Source organism: Hemiscyllium ocellatum, chromosome 19 (assembly GCF_020745735.1).
Source record: "Hemiscyllium ocellatum isolate sHemOce1 chromosome 19, sHemOce1.pat.X.cur, whole genome shotgun sequence".
In the NCBI taxonomy this organism is placed as follows: Eukaryota; Metazoa; Chordata; class Chondrichthyes; order Orectolobiformes; family Hemiscylliidae; genus Hemiscyllium; species Hemiscyllium ocellatum.
Genome location: NC_083419.1, coordinates 3,984,282 through 4,004,134, shown reverse-complemented (window position 1 = coordinate 4,004,134; position 19,853 = coordinate 3,984,282). Strand labels below are relative to the sequence as shown.

At 42.8% G+C, this 19,853-nt stretch overlaps 2 protein-coding genes across 3 annotated transcripts in view; one reads left to right on the top strand and one right to left on the bottom strand.

The window, feature by feature from the left end:
- Positions 1 to 18,441, bottom strand: part of nup37 (nucleoporin 37) — a 46,250-nt gene extending 27,809 nt beyond the window's left edge. Inside the window, exons 1-4 of the mRNA XM_060839199.1 lie at positions 18,165 to 18,441; positions 14,449 to 14,573; positions 11,536 to 11,608; positions 5,914 to 6,008 (exon numbers count right to left, since the gene is read on the bottom strand). Of these exons, the coding sequence (XP_060695182.1) occupies positions 5,914 to 6,008; positions 11,536 to 11,608; positions 14,449 to 14,573; positions 18,165 to 18,326 (455 nt within the window). The 5' untranslated portion in view covers positions 18,327 to 18,441. The remainder of the gene's footprint in view (positions 1 to 5,913; positions 6,009 to 11,535; positions 11,609 to 14,448; positions 14,574 to 18,164) is intronic.
- An 88-nt stretch (positions 18,442 to 18,529) lies between these two features.
- parpbp (PARP1 binding protein) overlaps positions 18,530 to 19,853 on the top strand; it is a 50,106-nt gene continuing 48,782 nt past the window's right edge. The window contains exon 1 of one of the 2 annotated variants that reach the window (XM_060839196.1): positions 18,530 to 18,733. The gene's annotated coding sequence lies outside the window, so the exon portion shown is untranslated. Of the gene's footprint in view, positions 18,734 to 18,931; positions 18,989 to 19,853 lie in introns of those variants that run through there. The other variant, XM_060839198.1, reaches the window with a different exon arrangement.

Below are 19,853 nucleotides of genomic sequence, written 5' to 3'. Positions count from 1 at the left end.
CAGATGCTGGAAACCAGAGTCTAGATTAGAGTGGTGCTGGAAGAGCACAGCAGTTCAGGCAGCATCTGAGGAGCAGGAAAATCGACGTTTCGGGCAAAAGCCCTTCATCAGGAATAAAGGCAGTGAGCCTGAAGCGTGGAGAGATAAGCTAGAGGAGGGTGGGGGTGGGGAGAAAGTAGCTTAGAGTACAATAGATGAGTGGGGAAGGGGATGAAGATGATAGGTCAGGGGTGGCGGGGGGGAGGAGGAGGGTGGAGTGGATAGGTGGGAAAGAAGATAGGCAGGTAGGACAAGTCAGGACAAGTCATGGGGACAGTGCTGAGCTGGAAGTTTGGAACTGGAGTGAGGTGGGGGAAGGGGAAATGAGGAAACATTTCAACCCCAGGGCATCAGTGTTCCGAGGCATCTGGTGGTGAGGGAAAGATGGTCCAGTGTCCGTGTGGGATGAGTTGGTTATGGAGGCAGGCACTGAGGAAGCTAATGTGGCTGTGGTAACGAGTTTGTTGACGAGCTTCAGGGCAGAGGAAATGACCTGGGAGTTGCAGTGGGAGAGGGACTCCCTGAGATTCTTGTAGAGAGAGGAGGAAAACTTCTTCAAGGCAGGCATCCTTGCAGTGAATTGAGGGGCGCGTAGGTTAGGTTACTTTATTTTAGATTAGGATTAATCCTCAGCACAACATTGTGGGCCGAAGGGTCTGTTCTGTGCTTTTCTTTTTGATGTCCTACATACTCACTCAGGTAGATAAAAACAAAGACTGAAGATGCTGGAAACCCGAGTCTGGATTAGAGAGGTGCTGGAAAAGCACAGTAGGTCAGGCAGCATCCGAGGAGCAGGAAAATCGACGTTTCGGGCAAAAGCCCTTCATCAGCAATCACTCAGCCTGTCAAATTGTGAAGAAGCAAAAATGGCCTTTGCAGTGATATGTACTTCTTGTCAGATGTGGGAGTTTAAAGAGAGTTTAAGGGTTACTGCAGATTATATCTGCCATAAATGCTGTTGGATGCAAATCTTATCAGATCGAGTGGATCGGTTGGAGAGACAGATAGAAGCGATGAGGAATTTGCAACAGCAACAGTATGTGATGGATGGCAGTTATAGGAAGGGGGGAAAGTCTCAGATACAGTCATATAGATGGGTTAACTCCAGGAAGGGTAAGAGAGGTAGGCAGCTAGAGCAGGAGTCTTTTGTGGATATACCCATTTCAAACAGGTATGCTGTTCTGGAAAATGTAGGGGGTGATGGATTCTCAGGAGAACATAGCACAAACAGCCAAGTTTCTGGTATTGAGACTGGCTCTAATGCAACGAGGGGTACGTCGGCTTCCAAGAGATCAATTGTGTTAGGGGATTCTGTAGTCCGAGGTACAGACAGATGTTTCTGTGGCCAGCAGAGAAAAAGCAGAATGGTGTGTTGTTTCCCTGGTGCCAGGATCAAGGATGTCTCAGAGAGGGTGCAGAATGTTCTCACGGGGGAGAGGGGCCAGCAGGAGGTCATTGTCCACATTGGAACCAATGACATTGGAAGGGAAAAGGTTGAGACTCTGAAGGGAGATTACAGAGAGTTAGGCAGAAATTTAAAAAAAGAGGTAATCAAGGGTAGTAATATCTGAATTACTCCCAGTGCTATGAGCTAGTGAGGGCAGGAATAGGAGGATAGAGCAGATGAATGCATGGCTGAGGAGCTGGTGTATGAGAGAAGGATTCATATTTTTGGATCATTGGAATCTCTTCTGGGGTAGAAGTGAACTGTACAAGAAGGACAGATTGCATCTAAATTGGAAGGGGATAATATACTGGCAGGGAAATTTGCTAGAACTGCTTGGGAGGATTTAAACAAATAAGGTGGGGGGATGGGACCCAGGGAGATAGTGAGGAAAGAAATCGATCTGAGACGGGTGCAGCTGAGAACAGAAGTGAGTCAAACAGTCAGGGCAGGCAGGGACAAGGTAGGACTAATAAATTACACTGCATTTATTTCAATGCAAAGGGCCTAACAGGGAAGGCAGATGAACTCAGGGCATGGTTAGGAACATGGGACTGGGATATCATAGTAATTACGGAAACATGGCTCAAGGATGGGCAGGACTGGCAGCTTAACGTTGCAGGATACAAATACTACAGGAAGGATGGAAAGGGAGGCAAGAGAGGAGGGGGAGTAACGTTTTTGATAAGGGATAGCATTACAGCTGTGCTGATGGAGGATATTCCCGGGAATATATCCAGGGAAGTTATTTGCGTGGAACTGAGAAATAAGAAAGGGATGATCACCTTCTTGGAATTGTATTATAGACTCCCCCAATAGTCAGAGGGAAATTGAGAAACATTCTTGTAAGGAGGTCTCAGCTATCTGTAAGAATAATAGGGTAGTTATGGTAGGGGATTTTAACTTTCCAAACATAGACTGGCACTGCCATAGTATTAAAAATTTAGATGGAGAGGAATTTATTAAGTGTGTACAAGACAATTTTCTGATTCAGTGTGTGGATGTACCTACCAGAGAAGGTGCAAAACTTGACCTACTCTTGGGAAATAAGGCAGGGCAGGTGACTGAGGTGTCAGTGGGGGAGCACTTTGGGGCCAGCGACCATAATTCTATTAGTTGGAAAATAGTGATGGAAAAGGATAGACCAGATCTAAAAGTTGGAAGTTCTAAATTGGAGAAAGGCCAATTTTGACAGTATTAGGCAAGAACTTTTGAAAGCTGATTGGAGGCAGATGTTCGCAGATAAAGGGATGGCTGGAAATTGGGAAGCCTTCAGAAATGAGATAACAAGAATCCATAGCAAGTATATTCCTGTCAGGGTGATAGGAAAAGCTGGTAGGTATAGGGAATGCTGGATGACTAAAGAAATTGAGGGTTTGGTTAAGAAAAAGAAGGAAGCATATGTCAGGTATAGACAGGATAGATCGAGTGAATCCTTAGAAGAGTTTAAAGAAAGTAGGAGTATACTTAAGAGGGAAATCAGGAGGGCAAAACGGAGACATGAGATAGCTTTGGCAAATAGAATTAAGGAGAATCCAAAGGGTTTTTACAAATATATTAAGGACAAAAGGGTAACTAGGGAGAGAATAGGGCCCCTCAAAGATCAGCAAGGCGGCCTTTGTGTAGAGCCACAGAAAATGTGGGAGATACGAAATGAATATTTTGCATCAGTATTTACTGTGGAAAAGGATATGGAAGATATAGACTGTAGGGAAATAGATGGTGACATCTGGCAAAATGCCCAGATTATAGAGGAGGAAGTGCTGGATGTCTTGAAACGGTTAAAGGTGGATAAATCCCCAGGACCTGATCAAGTGTACCTGAGAACTCTGTGGGAAGCTAGAGAAGTGATTGCTGGGCCTCTTGCTGAGATATTTGTATCATCGATAGTCACAGGTGAGGCGCCAGAAGACTGGAGGTTTGCAAACGTGGTGCCACTGTTTAAGAAGGGTGGTAAGGACAAGCCAGGGAACTATAGACCAGTGAGCCTGAACTCGGTGGTCAGCAAGTTATTGGAGGGAATTCTGAGGGACAGGATGTACATGTATTTGGAAAGGCAAGGACTGATTCGGGATAGCCAACATGGCTTTGAGTGTGGGAGATCATGTCTCACAAACTCGATTGAGTTTTTTGAAGAAGTAACAAAGAAGATCAATGAGGGCAGAGCGGTAGAGATGATCTACATGGAGCTCAGTAAGGCGTTTGACAAGGTTCCCCATGGGAGACTGATTAGCAAGGTTAGATCTCATGGAATATAGGGAGAACTAGCCATTTGGATACAGAACTGGCTCAAAGGTAGAAGACAGAGGGTGGTGGTGGAGGGTTGGTTTTCAGACTGGAGGCCTGTGACCAGTGGAGTGCCACAAGGATCGGTGCTGGACCCTCTACTTTTTGTCATTTACATAAATGACTTGGATGTGAGCATAAGAGGTACAGTTAGTAAGTTTGCAGATGACACCAAAATTGGAGGTTTAGTGGACAGCAAAGAGGGTTACCTCAGATTACAACAGGATCTGGACAGATGGGCCAATGGGTTGAGAAGTGGCAGATGGAGTTTAATTCAGATAAATGCAAGGTGCTGCATTTTGGGAAAGCAAATCTTAGCAGGACTTATACACTTAACAGTAAGGTCCTAGGGATTGTTGCTGAACAAAGACCTTGGAGTGCAGGTTCACAGCTCCTTGAAAATGGAGTCGCAGGTAGATAGGATAGTGAAAAAGGCGTTTGATATGCTTTCCTTTATTGGTCAGAGTATTGAGTACAGGAGTTGGGAGGTCATGTTGCGGCTATACAGGACATTGGTTAGGCCACTGTTGGAATATTGTGTGCAATTCTGGTCTCCTTCCTATCGGAAAGATATTGTGAAACTTGAAAGGGTTCAGAAAAGATTTACAAGGATGTTGCCAGGGTTGGAGGATCGGAGCTACAGGGAGAGGCTGTTCAGGCTGGGGCTGTTTTCCCTGGAGTGTCGGAAGCTGAGGGGTGACCTTATAGAGGGCTGTTGCAGGCTGCAGTGCTGGGATTGGGGTGTCCAGAACCAGAGGGCATAGGTTTAGGGTGAGAGGGGAAAGATACAAAACAGACCTAAGGGGCAACTTTTTCACACAGAGGGTGGTACGTGTACGGAATGAGCTGCCAGAGGAAGTGGTGGAGGCTGGTACAATTGCAACATTTAAGAGGCATTTGGATGGGTATATAAAAAGGAAGGGTTTGGAGGGATATGGGCCGGGTGCTGACAGGTGGGACTAGATTGGGTTGGGATATCTGGTCGGCATGGACGGTTGGACCGAAGGGTCTGTTTCCGTGCTGTACATCTCTATGACTCTAAATCACACTGCAATCGTCTCCTGCCCAGCTTTGGGTCATCTGCATATTTTGAGACAGTACATTTAGTTCCCGCGGAGTGCAGTGGAGGCCGGGACGCTAAATGGCTTCAAGGCAGAGATTGATAAATTCTTGATGTCACAAGGAATTAAGGGCTACAGGGAGAATGCTGGTAAGTGGAGTTGAAATGCCCATCAGCCATGATTAAATGGCGGAGTGGACTCGATGGGCCGAATGGCCTTACTTCCACTCCTATGTCTTATGGTCAACTAAATCATTAACATATATTGTTAATAAGTGGAGTCCTAATACTAATCCCTAAAGTACCTAAGTAGTCAGGGTCTGCCATTTAGAAAAAGACTCATTCATTGCTATTCTGTTTACTGTCTGCAAATTTCTGCCCATCTCTCTGCACTACCCCCAATCCCATACATTTTACACGTGGAAATTTACACATTAGTGATGTTGCTTGAGGGATGAATGAAACAAGCAAATGAGGGTTCAGCTCCCATGCTTCTTTGAATTAAATACCATGGAATCATTTGAGTCCACTCAAGAGAGAAGACAGAACCTTAGGTTAACATCTCATGGACCAAGCATGACTTTTTTTAAAAAATCATTATATAAGTATATTGAGCAATCACAGCTATTTCTGCTTGAAATAAAAGGTCTACTTCACACACAGTAACCAGCAACTTCCAAACTGGCTGTAATATAACTGGCATTATTAATATAACTGGCATTATGTTTTGCTCAGCTTTCAATATAACTAAGAGGCTGCTTTAAGCCTGGGAGCGTTTAGAGCAGTGGCAACCATGGCTCTGGTGTCCTCAACAACAATATCATCCACAGCCATCTCTGCCAAGTCAGTATGCCGAGAAATCAAAATATCAAAGTTTGCCTTGGCAACAGTTTATTTAATCTGGCAACGGGTAGCAGAGAAAAAGAAAATCAATGGAGAAAGACAGAATTAACCAACTTTTCCCTTACGTTAACTGTGAGAGAAACAAAGCACTTTCCCTTTTCGCACACAAGAAAGTTTGTTTGCAGGCTAATAAAGTTGACAGCTTAAACCTGAAAATATGGATAATAAATCCTGTACCTACCGGCATGTGTGATCATCACTAACACTTGCGATTTGTTTCCCAGTGTTGGGGTCAAATACTAGATCGTTGATGTAATCAGTATGACCTTCTATTACCTACATGGAATAATAAATCAAGACACTTCAGTGGAAATCTAAATTTGAACAATGGCCTTATTTCAACTCAGCTGGTTCGATGTCACATTTCATTAATATTTCAGTACTTGGAACTAACTGACGTAGACAGTTCATTTAAGTTCAGCACAACACATTGGCCGAGCAGAGAACTCACTGCAAAATGATTACCTTAACTGCTGCCACTGACTAGCATACAGATAGCTTAGAACCAAATCATCTAAGTTGTAATTTATCAATTGAACTAGTGTTCGGATGAGGTTAACCCTGCCTTAGGGAGGATATCAAAGCTTTGCAAGGAGATTTACTAAACTAGTGTCTGGGATAAGAAACACTGAAGTTTGGAAAGAGACTGAAGAAACTGGGATTTTGTCTGGATAGCAGAAAAGAAAGAGTGGAATTTTAATCGAGGTGTTCAAAATTATGGAGATTTTTTAAAGAGTAAATCAGGAGAAACTGTTCCTATTGGCAGCAATCAGAGAACATTTAAGATCTTTGGCAGTACAGCCCTGGGGAGGTGGAGATAAAGAGAAATCCTTCTTAATTCTGTGAGCTGTTGTGATCTGGGGCATGCTGCCTGCAAGGGTGATGGAATCACATTTTGAGAGAAAATACCTCAAAAGAAGATATGTTCAGGGGCATGAAAAAGATAGGGGAGGGGGGAAAATCGGTGAACATTGGCACTTTATCTCAAAACCATACAACCAACAAAGTACCTTTTGAGATGTCCTCATCATTGTGACACAGGAAAACACAACATTCATTTTGTCCACAGCTAGCTCCCCAAAACACCCATGCAAAAAAACCAGATAAGGTGTTTTGATGACGTTTCACCATGGTCCCTCTCTATCCTATCAGATTCTACAATACTCAAACAGAATGGCATAATATTGCCGAATACACAGAAACTACATGATATGCTGGAGTATTATCAGCCAGTCCTGTGCGAAGTTAAGTTTCACGAGTATTCCTTGCTCTGAATCCTGTTTTCTCATCTCCTGAACTCATTAACTCCTTGCTTAGACACAGTTCTTACAACTTAGGGGATCTTTATTCAACTGCAGGTCTGACAAAGTGTCAACAATGGGGGTCATTCCGGAACTGCTACAATGGCCATGCTCTTCTGACACCCAGAGAGAGCTAATGGGGGTGAACACTTCACTCCAGAGTATCCTTGATTTGGAGAAGCCTATGTTGGACAGCATTAAAAAAAAACACACACACAACACCAAGTTATAGTCCAACAGATTTATCTGGAAACACTAGCTCTCAGAGCACTGCTCCTTCAACAGGTGGTTGAAGCAGGATCATTAGACACAGAATGTATAGCAAAAGATTACAGTGTTATGCAGTTGAAATGATATATTGAACAAACCTAGATTAAGTCTTTCATCTTTTAGAATGGGTTTGCTAATTTCAAATTGGAGATGCCGATGTTGGACTGGGGTGTACAAAGTTAAAAATCATACAACACCAGGTTATAGTCCAACAAGTTTATTTGGAAGCACTAGTTTTTGGAGCACTGCCCTTCATCAGGTGATTGTGGAGAATCAGAATGTAAGACACAGAATTTATAGCAAACGTTTTCCAGTAACTGAAATTATATATTGAAAAAGACCTGGATTGTTTGTTATGTCTTCTCACAGGCTTATACCCCATCTCTCTCTCTCTCTCACTCACTCACTCACACACACACACACACACACACAATAGGGTGACTTCATATTTGCAGAATTATATTTGCATATATATTCTATTTTGCTCAAGAAATACATAACCTACAGGCAGTCAATCCATGTAATATCTTGTAAATTCCACCTTAGAAATAGATCCAGTCTGACTTAAGATTGGGATACAGACAGACTTTAACCTCCCACCTTTAATGCATTGTCTGAGCTGAGGTGGCACCTTTTGTTATAAAACCTGAAGTTATCTTGAGAATGTGACTTAAAGGATATTCTGGGATTTACATATTAAAGAACCCATTTTCAAAGATGAAACACTTAATCTAGGTTTGTTCAATATATCATTTCAGCTGCATGACACTGTAATCTTTTGTCATAAATTCTGTTTTCACAACCACCTGATGAAGGAGCAGCGGTTTGAAAGCTAGTGCTTCCAAATAAACTTGTTGGACCATAACCTGGTTTGTGTGATTTTTAGCTTTCTCCAGAATCTCCTGACTGATTGAAATGCCTCCTTTCTTACTATTTATCACTTCAAATGAATTAGGCTTTAAAAATCAGGGTCTGTACATTTCAGGAACTGAACCACTGGGGAATCTGAATTTTGTATTTTTAAGAAAGAAATAACCACCAAGAAAGCACTCCCTCACATCCTTAGCTTATCTCAACATAACAGGCATGTAATAATTGTTATGCAGGGGAAAACAGCAGTCAATTTGTTCACAGCAAGCTTAACAAAACAGCAATGTGATAACGAGCAGATAACATGTATTTTGATGATGTTGGTTGCAGGGTAAATATTGGTCATAAATACGAGGGTAAAGCTCCCTGCCCTTCTTCAACTAGAAATCTCAGAGGACAGAGGAAGCCCCCAGCTGAAAGGATGTAAGAAAGGAAGATACAAAGATTTGCAACGAGATATAGACACGCCAAGTGTATGTGGAAAATAACTGGGAGACAGATGTGAGAAAATCTGAAGATATCCACTGTGGCAGAAAGAACAGAAAAGAAGAAGATTATTTAATGGAGAGAGACTGCAGATCGCTGCAGTACTGAGGGTCCTGGGTATCATTAACATGAATCACAAAGGTACAGCTTGTGTATGCAGCAAGAGGTTAGGAAGGAGAATGGAATGTTAACTTTTATAGCAAATGAGGATGGAGTAGAAAAGGAAGGAGGTCTTGCACCTTCTGTTACAGAGCCTTAGTGAACTGTACCTGGAGTTGTTTGCAGTTTGGTCTCATTACTTGAGGGATGGACCTACACTATATGATGATGCAGTTACTGTTACAATGCTTAAAAGACATTTATAAATACAGAACAACCTCAGTTACCCGAACATCAAATATCCAAATTTTGGATTATCCAAACAAGATCTCAAGGTGCTGTAAAAAAGTTACATCAAAGAGGTGTTACTGACACTGATCAGGAAATCGGAGTGCATCAGCAAGAAGGGTAATGAGGTAAAAACAATGACTGCAGATGCTGGAAACCAGATTCTGGATCAGTGGTGCTGGAAGAGCACAGCAGTTCAGGCAGCATCCAACGAGCAGTGAAATCGACGTTTCGGGCAAAAGGACTTTTGCCCGAAACGTCGATTTTGCTGCTCGTTGGATGCTGCCTGAACTGCTGTGCTCTTCCAGCACCACTGATCCAGGAGGAGGGTAATGAGTTGACTGTAACAGCGTATGGGATTTTAAACGGTCTAATGTTATGGAGTGGGGTTGGAGGTGTGGTTGGAAGGATGTTCAGATGAGTATTTCAGTAATCAAATAAGATTGCAAGTGAATTAATAGGTTTTCACCTGGTCTGAAATGGTGAGATGTTATCAGAATTGTGATGAGAATTTTGAACAATCTGTCTCAATTTGAAAGCTAGCAAATGAAATGAAATCAGGACGAGTGAGGAGTTTGTATTGGATGATGAAAAGGCTGGTTTTGGTATTTCCAGTGTTTTAATTGCAGGAAATTCTAATGAAGCAAAATAACAAAATTATCCATATTTACTAAGTTGTAACTAATTTTAAGATAGTAAGTATTTAAAATTAAAAATTACTTCATGTTAGATATAATTATTTTGACTCTTATACTTGCTGTGAGGCATAACGTTGCATCTAAAGATATATTCATCCAAGATGGATAAAATTGACACCAACAATATCCATTTAATAGATTACTCATTTGAAGTGTACACAAAGCTGTGATTGGAGCAGGGAAGCAAAGAAACACAAGCACCTCAAGCAACAGCAACTGCATATTTTCTTCAAAAAAGAATAACCGACTTCCACCTCAATGAATTTTATGTACACAAAAAGTGATATTATTTGTAAAATGTTAAAAGCTTTTAAGCAATATCCAATGTTTGTGCACATATAGAGTCATACAGACGTACAGCATGGAAACAGACCCTTCGGTCCAACCAGGCCATGCCGACGAGATATCCCAACCCAATCTAGTCCCACCTGCCAGCACCCAGCCCACATCCCTCCAAACCCTTCCTATTCATATACCCATCCAAATGCCTTTTAAATGTTGCAATTGTACCAGCCTCTCCTACACCCTCTGGCAGCTCATTCCATACACGTACCACCCTCTGCATGAAAAAGTTGTCTCTTAGATCTCTTTTATATCTTTCCCCTCTCACCCTAAACCACGCCCTCTAGTTCTGGACTCCCACACCCCAGGGACTTTATCGATTGAATGAAATAAAAACTCTGTAAACATGCTTTTTTATGTAACTATGTTCAGTATGGCCTCCTTTGTTTAAGATCAGATCAGTTATCTGAACAAAATACTCCCCACCCATCTCTTCTGAATATTTGAGGTTGTTCTGTACATGAATAGGAAAGATTTGGAGGGACATGGGCCAGGAGCAGGCAAGTGGGAGTAATTTAGTTTGGGATTATGTTCGGCATGGACTGGTTGGACCGAAGGGTCTGTTTCGGCGCTGCATGACTCCCACTTCAGAGAAGGTTCCCTCAGCTGCTGCTGGGTTGAAGCGATTGCCTTACAAGGAAAGATTGACTGGTTCAGCCTCTATTTATTAGTGTTTAAAAAAATGAGAGGTGATCTTATCAAAATGTGTAAGATCCCAAGGAGGCTTGATGGGGTAGATACTGAAAGGATGTCTCTCCGTCCTTGGAAATCTGGAACTGGGTGGGGGTAACAGTTTAAAAATAAGGGGTCTCTTATATAACATGGAGAGGAGGATTATTTTTTCTCACAGATGATTGTTAATCTTTGTAATTATCTCTCCCAGTGATCAATGGAGGCTAAGTCACTGAATTTACTCAAAACTGATTTAGTGTTTTTTCGATTTAAAAGTGAGTCACGGGTTATAGGAGACAGACAGAAAATTTCAGTTAAAGGTCACAAGGTAATTCACAATCTTCTTGAACAGCAGAGGCAACTTGGACGAATGGTCCTCCTGCTGCTGCATCTTCTTAGTATGTTATAATTGAGGGAGATGTGTGTTTTATTTTGTCATTGTGCTGTAAATGTATCTAATGTCCTAGATATTCAAGATTTACGAAACACATGCTCTCAATGCTTGGTCAGGCCACTGTTTATCCCTCAGTCCAGATTGCAACAGGTCAATCATTAGTTAATGTCTGTGAGATCTGACTGTGTACAAATTACTTGCCATGTTTCTTAAATTGCAAGAGTCATACTTCATTGGTCATAAAACAGTTTGGAAGACGAAAGATGCTACTCAAATGCAGCATTGTTCATTCTCTTCAGTGGATGAATGATATAAATTTCATTTCTATGGTGCCTTTCACAATCAATGAAGTATTTTGTGAAGCAGTCACTGAGAAGATGTACCTGCCACCTGGTGTCTTCCTTGAGATCAGTTGTTAGCAGCCTCAACTTTCTGTCAGCATCTGCAGTGCAAAACCTGCAACAATTAAACCAAATTAAAGTAAGAAAATTTAAAAGGAAGCACTATTTACTTAAAAGCAAAATACTGTGCATGTTGGAAATCTGGAGAAATTCCTCAGGTCTGCCACCATCTGTGGACAGAAACAGTTACTGTTTCACGTTCAGTGTGACTCTTCTTTGGACTTGAAAGTGGTTCAAAGTGGGTTCTTTTATACTTTTAATGGAAGACGAGAAGGTGCAAAGGGAGTAGATAAGACAGTGCACAAGACAGAGGGGTAATTAATTGTGGAGAAACAGCAAAAGAGATGTAAAATGGGTAACTAAAATGGGTTTAAATTCAGGTGTGATAGGGAGAAAGTGAGTAAAATATGCAAGACAAGCTCTTTGGGGTTTCGCGGGGGACATAGGATGAGCACTCAGTCTGCGTTTGATCTTGCCAATGTAAAGGTGAGAGGCCAATACATCTGAGCTCTTAAAATAAAGCTGATCTTTATTCTTTCCATTATAGATCATGATACATATACAGGTTAGAAGTTCCTGGGTTCATGGTGCACCCTAGAGATATTAACGCAAGGGTAAAGTAGGTTCAGACAAGGCCATAATGATATAAGATTCATGAGCTAGAGTAGACCAGTCAGTCCCTCAGCTTTGCTCCACTATTCAATGAGATCATGGCTGATCTAACAATCTTCAACTCCACTTTCCTGCCTTTTTCCCATAACCCTTGCTCCCCGATTGATTAAAATCTGTCTCAGCCTTGAATATACTTAACGGCCCAGCTTTCAAAGCCCTCTGCGGTAAAGAATTTCACAGATTCACTATTCTCTGAGAGAAAAAATTCCTCCTCATCTCTGTCTTAAATGATAATTGCTTACTTTGAGACTATGAACTAGACTCCCTCAAGAAGAAAAGCAAACTTTCCACATCTACCTTGTCAAGTTCCCTAAGAGTTTTAAATGCTTCAATAAGGTTGCTTCTCATTATTCTAAACTCCAATGAGTACATGCCCAATCTACTCAACCTCTCCTTATCAGACAGTCTCTTCAGACCTGTGATCAACTGAGTGAACATTCTTTGTAGCTGTAGCTTTCTGCAGTATTTGTCCATTAAAGTAACATTCAGTTCCTCTGGACTGTCTGTTAAAGTATTCTTTATGACAGCAGGTGGGACTTCTGTTTGACATTTCATCCAAAATTCAACACCTCCGACAGTGCAGCACTCCCTCAGTACTGCACGGGAGACACCAGTCTCGGTCTCAAATCTCTGCAGTGGGATTGGCATATACAACATTCTGACTCAGAAACAGATGCAGCCACTGAGGCCTGGCCAAAACACAGAGTATCATAAACCAACACGGTGGCTGAAAGTATCCTTTAATTGGTAGTATAAATTCTAACTACACTGAAAAACAAATTGAAAAGCCTCAGAAGTGCTTCTCATTTATAAGCTGAAAGTAATGAGCACATTCCAGTCTGTAATATTTCATATAAGTTATCACTAACTGACATCAGCCTGTGTTTACATAGCGACAATCAAGCACATTATCCATTGCATTAGATATATTTAAAATCAATCAATAGAGAAATACTTCTATCTCAATAAGAAAGTCTTTTCTGATTTAATACCTGTCAACATAACTTGCAAACTTGAATGGAAAACTCAACTGCAATTTCTAACAGAATAAAATAGCCTTTTATAGAATATCATAAAGCAAAATGTGAGTACTGTCACCGTACACAGGCATCATTCATCACTATCAACTGCTAGAAGTGTTCAAAATCATGAGTGGTTCATACAGAGCAGATGGGGAGAAACTGGTGCCATTATCAGAAGGATCAAAAACAAGGCATTGTTTAGAGTGAAGGGGAAAAAAGCAGAGGCAACATAAGTAAAACTGTCTATATACAGTGGATGTACTGTCTGAGACTGTGATGGAGGCAGGCTCCATTGTGGCTATCAAATAGGAACTAGATAATTATTTGAAGAGGAAAGCTTGCAGGGCTACACAGAAAGGGCATAGTAGTGGGACTAGTTCAATTGTCTTTGTCGAGAGCATGCATGGATGTGAAGGCTGAATGGTTCCTCTGTGTTGTCGCCAGTCGATTAGCCTGTTTTAATACAGAAGTACACTAAAGATACTGTTTACATTCCTGAGATTGTCATCCAAAAGGTCAGGGCTAATAATCCAGAAAACTGAAATCCCACCTTTGCAGTCACAATTCCCATTCAGTTTTACAGGTGGCACGATGGCTCAGTGGTTAGCACTGCAGCCTCACAGGGCCAGGTTTGATCCCAGCCTCGGGTCACTGTCTGTGTAGAGTTTGCACATTCTCCCTGTGTCTGTGTGGGGTTCCTCCGTTGCTCTGGTTTCCTCCCACAATCCAAAGATGTGCAGGTCAGGTGGATTGGCCATGCTAAATTACCCATAGTGTTAGGTGCATTAGTCAGAGGGAAATGGGTTATTCTTCGGAGGGTCGGTGTGGACTTGTTGGGCTGAAGGGCCTGTTTCCACACTGTAGGGAATCTAATCTAAAAATCTGCAAAATAAGATGTTGGTATTGGGAAAGATGACTTTGAAACAATGCTGATTACCATAAAAATTCATCAGGGCCTTAAGGTAATTAAATCTGCCACTTTTACCCAGGGTGGACCTATTCTAGACCCACAGCCATGCGGTTGACTGTTGAGCGGCGTTTACAGTGACCCAGAGAGATACTCAGTTGTGTTGAACCTGCCGCGTTAAGTCAAAAGTGAACGATCCATCATAACCTTCTCAATGACAAAGATAATCAATACCAGCCTTCCCAGTGACATCTACATTCTTAGAATGAATTAGAAAGTAATCATATCTCTTACTGGATCAGTTGTGTCAGTGTGTCCATCTTAGTTTCTGGACTCCATGCGATCGAATCTACCCGAATTCCTCGATTAAATGTCTGAAGTGTCTTGAATTCCATACCTCTTATTTCCGCATCTTCTTCCTGAAAGATATTACAATGGAATACTCATAATATTCAAAAACAAATTCAGTCCTGAGTTGATAGCGTCCTCGCCTCTGAATCAAAAAGATGCTGGGTTCAGATGTTACCCCTGAACTGAGTGGTTGCTGGGCCATTCAGAGGGCAGCTAAGAGTCAATCACATTGCTATGGGCCTGGAGTCACATGTCAACGCCGCATTTCCTTCCCTAAAGGACATTCGTGAACCAGATATTTACATGGTCACCTATGCTAAGGTTAGTTTATAAGCCAGGTTTTATTAACTGAATTTAATTTTCCCCAGTGCTCTGATGGGATTTGAACCTGTGTCCCAGAGCATGTGCCTCAGCCTCTGGATTACAAGTCCAGCAATAACATTGAAACATTCAGCCCATTGAGCCTACTGCATCGCTCAATGAGATTAAGGCTGATCATTTACCTTGGCATCTTTTTCCTGGACTATTCCCATATTCTTTGAAGGCATGAGTAGACATTGATAACCCTCTGGCTACTAATGTCTGCCTTAACGTTATGACAGATCCTAAACTATTATTTTGAAGCTGTGCACTAGGAGTGGGCATATTAATCCTTCAAACAATGTAATGTATAGAGTAAAAAATACAAACTCTGCAATCACCGTGTTATTATGGTTTGCAAGATCATCCCATATGTAAATTGGGCTCTTACAGTTTCTATTGCATAATTATACTATAGATATTTAAAAAAAGAACGATGGTGGTATTATGGTAATGCCCTTTATGTTCCTTTGGGAAGGAGATCAGCAGTGCTTACTTGGTTTAGACAACATGTGACCCCAGATCATATGGTCAAAAATACCCTTCAGCCCATCGTGTCTGTGCCAGTCATCAAATATCCATCTATTCCAATTCCATTTCCATACGTGACCTTGTATGCTACAGTGTTTCAAGGGCTCATCTAAATACTTTTTAAAAATACCTTGAGGGTTCCCAACTTCACCAACATTTTAAGTAGTGAGTTCAAGATACCCACCTCCCTGTGGGCCAAAGGTTGGAGGTGCTGTCAATAGTATCGAGGGCTACGGCAGGCTGCAGCGCAACATAGACAGGATGCAGAGCTGGGCTGAGAAATGGCAGATGGAGTTCAACCTGGATCAATGTGAAGTGATGCACTTTGGAAGGTCAAACTTGAAAGCTGAATATAGGATTAAAGACAGGATTCTTGGCAGTGTGGAGGAACAGAGGGATCTGGGTGTGCAAGTACATAGATCCCTTAAAGTTGCCACCCAAGTGGATAGGGTTGTTAAGAAAGCATGTGGTGTTTTGGCTTTCATTAACAGAGGGATCGAGCTTAAGAGCTGCGAGGTTTTGCTGCAGCTCTACAAGTCCCTGGTGAGGCCACACTTGGAATATTGTGTACAGTTCTGGTTGTCCTACTATAGGAAAGATACAGAGGCTTTGGAGAAGGTGCAAAGAAGGTTTACCAGAATGCTGCCTGGACTGGTGGGCTTGCCTTATGAAGAAAGGCTGAATAAGCTCGGACTTTTCTCTCTGGAGAGACGGAGGAAGAGAGGAGACCTGATCGAGGTATACAAAATAATGAGAGGAATAGATAGAGTCAATATCCAGAGACTTTTCCCCAGGGCAGGATTGACTGGTACGAGGGGTCATAGTTGGAAGATATTAGGAGGAAGGTATAAAGGAGACGTCAGAGGTAGGTTCTTTACTCAGAGAGTTGTGAATGCATGGAATGCATTGCCAGCTGTGGTGATGGAAGCAGAGTCATTGGGGACATTTAAATGACTGCTGGACATGCACATGGGTAGCAGTGAGTTGAGTGGTGCGTAGGTTAAGTTAAATATTTTACAAAAGGATTCAGTCTCGGCACAACATTGTGGGCTGAAGGGCCTGTTCTGTGCTGTAAGTTTCTATGTTCTAAAATTATCTCCTCAAATCTCATCTAAACCTCCCCTTACTATCTCAAAACTGTGAGCCCTGGTTATTGACTTCTACACTAGAAGGAAATGTTTCCCTGTATCAAACCTGTCTATGCTCCTCTTAACTTTCTGCAACTCAATCAGGTCCCCCTTCAGCCTCTCTGCTCTGAGGAAAACAACATCAGCCTACCCAGCCTCTCTTCATAACTGAATCATTTCAGCCCAGACGCATCTCCTCTGGACCCTCTCTAGTTCAATCATATCCTTTCTATAACGTGGTACCAGAACTGCACACAGTACTCCTGCTGGCGCCTAACTGATGTTACATTCAGCTCCATCATAAACTCCCTGCTGTTGTATTCAATATCTTGACTAATAAAGGAAAGCATGTGGTTGACTCTTAACTGGCCTCTGACATGGCCTAGTAAGCCACTCAGTTTGAGGGAGGATTAATAAAATTCAGCAAATCCTGGAAACCAAAAAAAAAATAGATTCATTGCCTGTAAAGTGCCTAGGGAGCACTCCATCCACATTTTTTTTGGATCAGCTCAATTGATCTGCATGCAACATCACTGAACTTAGTTGAAGATAAAAACCCCAAAGAACTGTGGGGCGGCACGGTGGCACAGTGGTTAGCACTGCTGCCTCACAGCGCCTGAGACCCAGGTTCAATTCCCGACTCAGGCTGACTGACTGTGTGGAGTTTGCACGTTCTCCCCGTGTCTGTGTGGGTTTCCTCCGGGTGCTCCGGTATCCTCCCACAGTCCAAAGATGTGCGGGTCAGGTGAATTGGCCATGCTAAATTGCCCGTAGTGTTAGGTAAGGGGTATGGGTGGGTTGCGCTTCGGCGGGTCGGTGTGGACCTGTTGGGCCGAAGGGCCTGTTTCCACACTGTAAGTAATCTAATCTAAAAAAAACTGTAGATGCTGGGAATCAGAAACTGCTGGAAAAAAAATTTGAACAGATCTGGCAGCCTGTATGGGGAAAAGACAATAAATATAATTCATTCATTAATTCAACATTTCGCCTCCACTGACCCTTCATCAGAACTGATGTAAGCTGGGAAAATATGTGCTATATGCAGAAGATGGAGTGGCGAAATAAACGATGATTGGAGAGGGAACCCAGAGAGAGAGAAAACATAGTTGGGCAGACAAACGAATGAGTATAGGCCAGCCTGGGAGAATCAATAGCTGAATAAGAAAAAAAAAGATTAGATCAGAAATCCTGTGGGAGAGAGGAGGGGCACTTCTTCAAGGTAAGCATACCTGCAAGAAATGTCATGATTTGGAGATGCCGGTGTTAGACTGGGATGTACAAAGTTAAAAATCACACAACACCAGGTTATAGTCCAACAGGTTTAATTGGAAGCACTAGCTTTCGGAGCGACGCTCCTTCATCAGGTGATATCACTTGGTGAAGGAGCGTCGCTCCGAAAGCTAGTGCTTCCAATTAAACCTGTTGGACTGCAACCCGGTGTTGTGTGATTTTTAACTTTGCAAGAAATGTAGCAGTGAGTCAGTTAGTTGAAGAAACCCTTCTTGTTGGGGGTGAGGCTTTGTTTTTTGTGTGTTGGATGGGACTGTTCCTACTCACTTGTCCTCCTTATCCCTTCCTCACCACCTCCCCCTCCTTAGAACAATCACCCGCTCCCTGGAAGGACCTGCCCGGGCCGCCCACCTGGAAGCGGCAGCTGCCCACCACGATGTAGTTGTCGCCTCCGTAAGCGATCAGGCTGCCGGCGCCGCCGTCCTCGAAAGGGTTAAGCTCCACCACGTGTACCGTCTCCTCGGTGGGCACCGTGTGCGTGGCGCCCCGCGACCCGGCCTCGTTCACCATCATCTCTCCCAGATCGGGTCGCGCAGCCCAGGGGAATGGGAGGGAATCCCCGATGGAACTCTCAGACTCGCCGGGGAAACCCTCGATGGAACGTTGAGACACAGCCGCGCGCCGCTGATTGGCTGCCACCGCTTCGCTTCCGGGAGGAAAGTGCAACATTGTAGCAGCGGCGCTCTGATTGGTTACAGCGGTTCCGGCCCGGGACTTTTAAATTGTCCTGGAGCTGGCTGTGGGGGGAATAAGGCTGGCTGGGATCTTTCTTTATCTTTAAGCCGAGAAATAGGGGAGGGGGGAAAGATTTACTCGCAGAACAAGGTGTGGTGTTCGTGCTGACTTCTTTAGCAGGTTTTTTTGGTGAACAACCTACCTGTCTGCCTAGATTGGGAGTAACTGTACACAAGTGACAGTTGGTAAGTTCAAGAACCAAGGAGTTGCCCGCTTTCGACTGTCAGCCTCAAAAACTCTGAACAACGGGGTTGACTTGGATAAACGTGGCAAATGGCAAAACACCCATGTTCTCCTCCTTCCCTATAGTCTTTAAACTATAGTGAAATGAAGAAGTATTTTTAAACGCTATTCAACTTGATGGTTTATTGTTTCGCGGGAAAGGTGTTCGTACGTTGTGTGTGGTTGCTCATAGCAACCTGAGCAAGTTTCAGTTCTGGGTGGGTAATTTATTTTAAAAACTGTTACTATCCTTTAGTTGATTGGTCGACATTAAGTTTTGGAAACGTGCCCCTGAACCGTTGGGAACTCCTCAAATTTGAGACTACCCGACGTTTTCCCCCTCCCCGAGGCTGGGGGACACCTGGCCTCTTATATACGACATAATTCTCTGGGAAAGAGTTTACTACTCAGAAACGGATCTACATTGGTGAACGGTTAATGGGATTGTACCTTATTTGTATACTGTAGGATAACAATGAAACACTGTTCCATTGACGGTGATCGTTGTTCCAAGAGAAGTTGGAGTGTGGTTTCAAGTGGAACGACGGGATTAGATGCCTGATGATTGGCTGGAAGGCATGTTTCCATGCTGTTAAAAATCTACGATTTGCAGGCACTGGTGTTCCCGTGAATTGTTGCCCCTGTCCTTCCAAGTGGTCGAGGTCATGGTTTAGACAATATTGTGGGAGGTGAAAATATGTTGCTGGAAAAGCGCACCAGGTCAGGCAGCATCCAAAGAACAGGAGATTCGACGTTTCGGGCATAAACCCTTCTTCAGGAGAGAGGGTCTTGTTGACCTGCTGCTGTGTGCCTCATAAATAGTACATACTGCTTTTGTAGGTTTATAATGGTATATAATCCCAATTACTTTTAAAAAGTTATTAAATCTACTTTTACCACACTTTCTTGTGTAGGCAATTCATTAAGTAAATTTTAAAAAAACTTCCAATCTTGATAAAATGGCTTATCATAATGGTATAGGGAAAATGGTTAGACTTTATATTTAAATCCCAAAGCCCAGAGAAGCTATATCCTTTCTGGGCCTGGCATATACATTACTCCAGTCCCAGATGACCTGCTGTG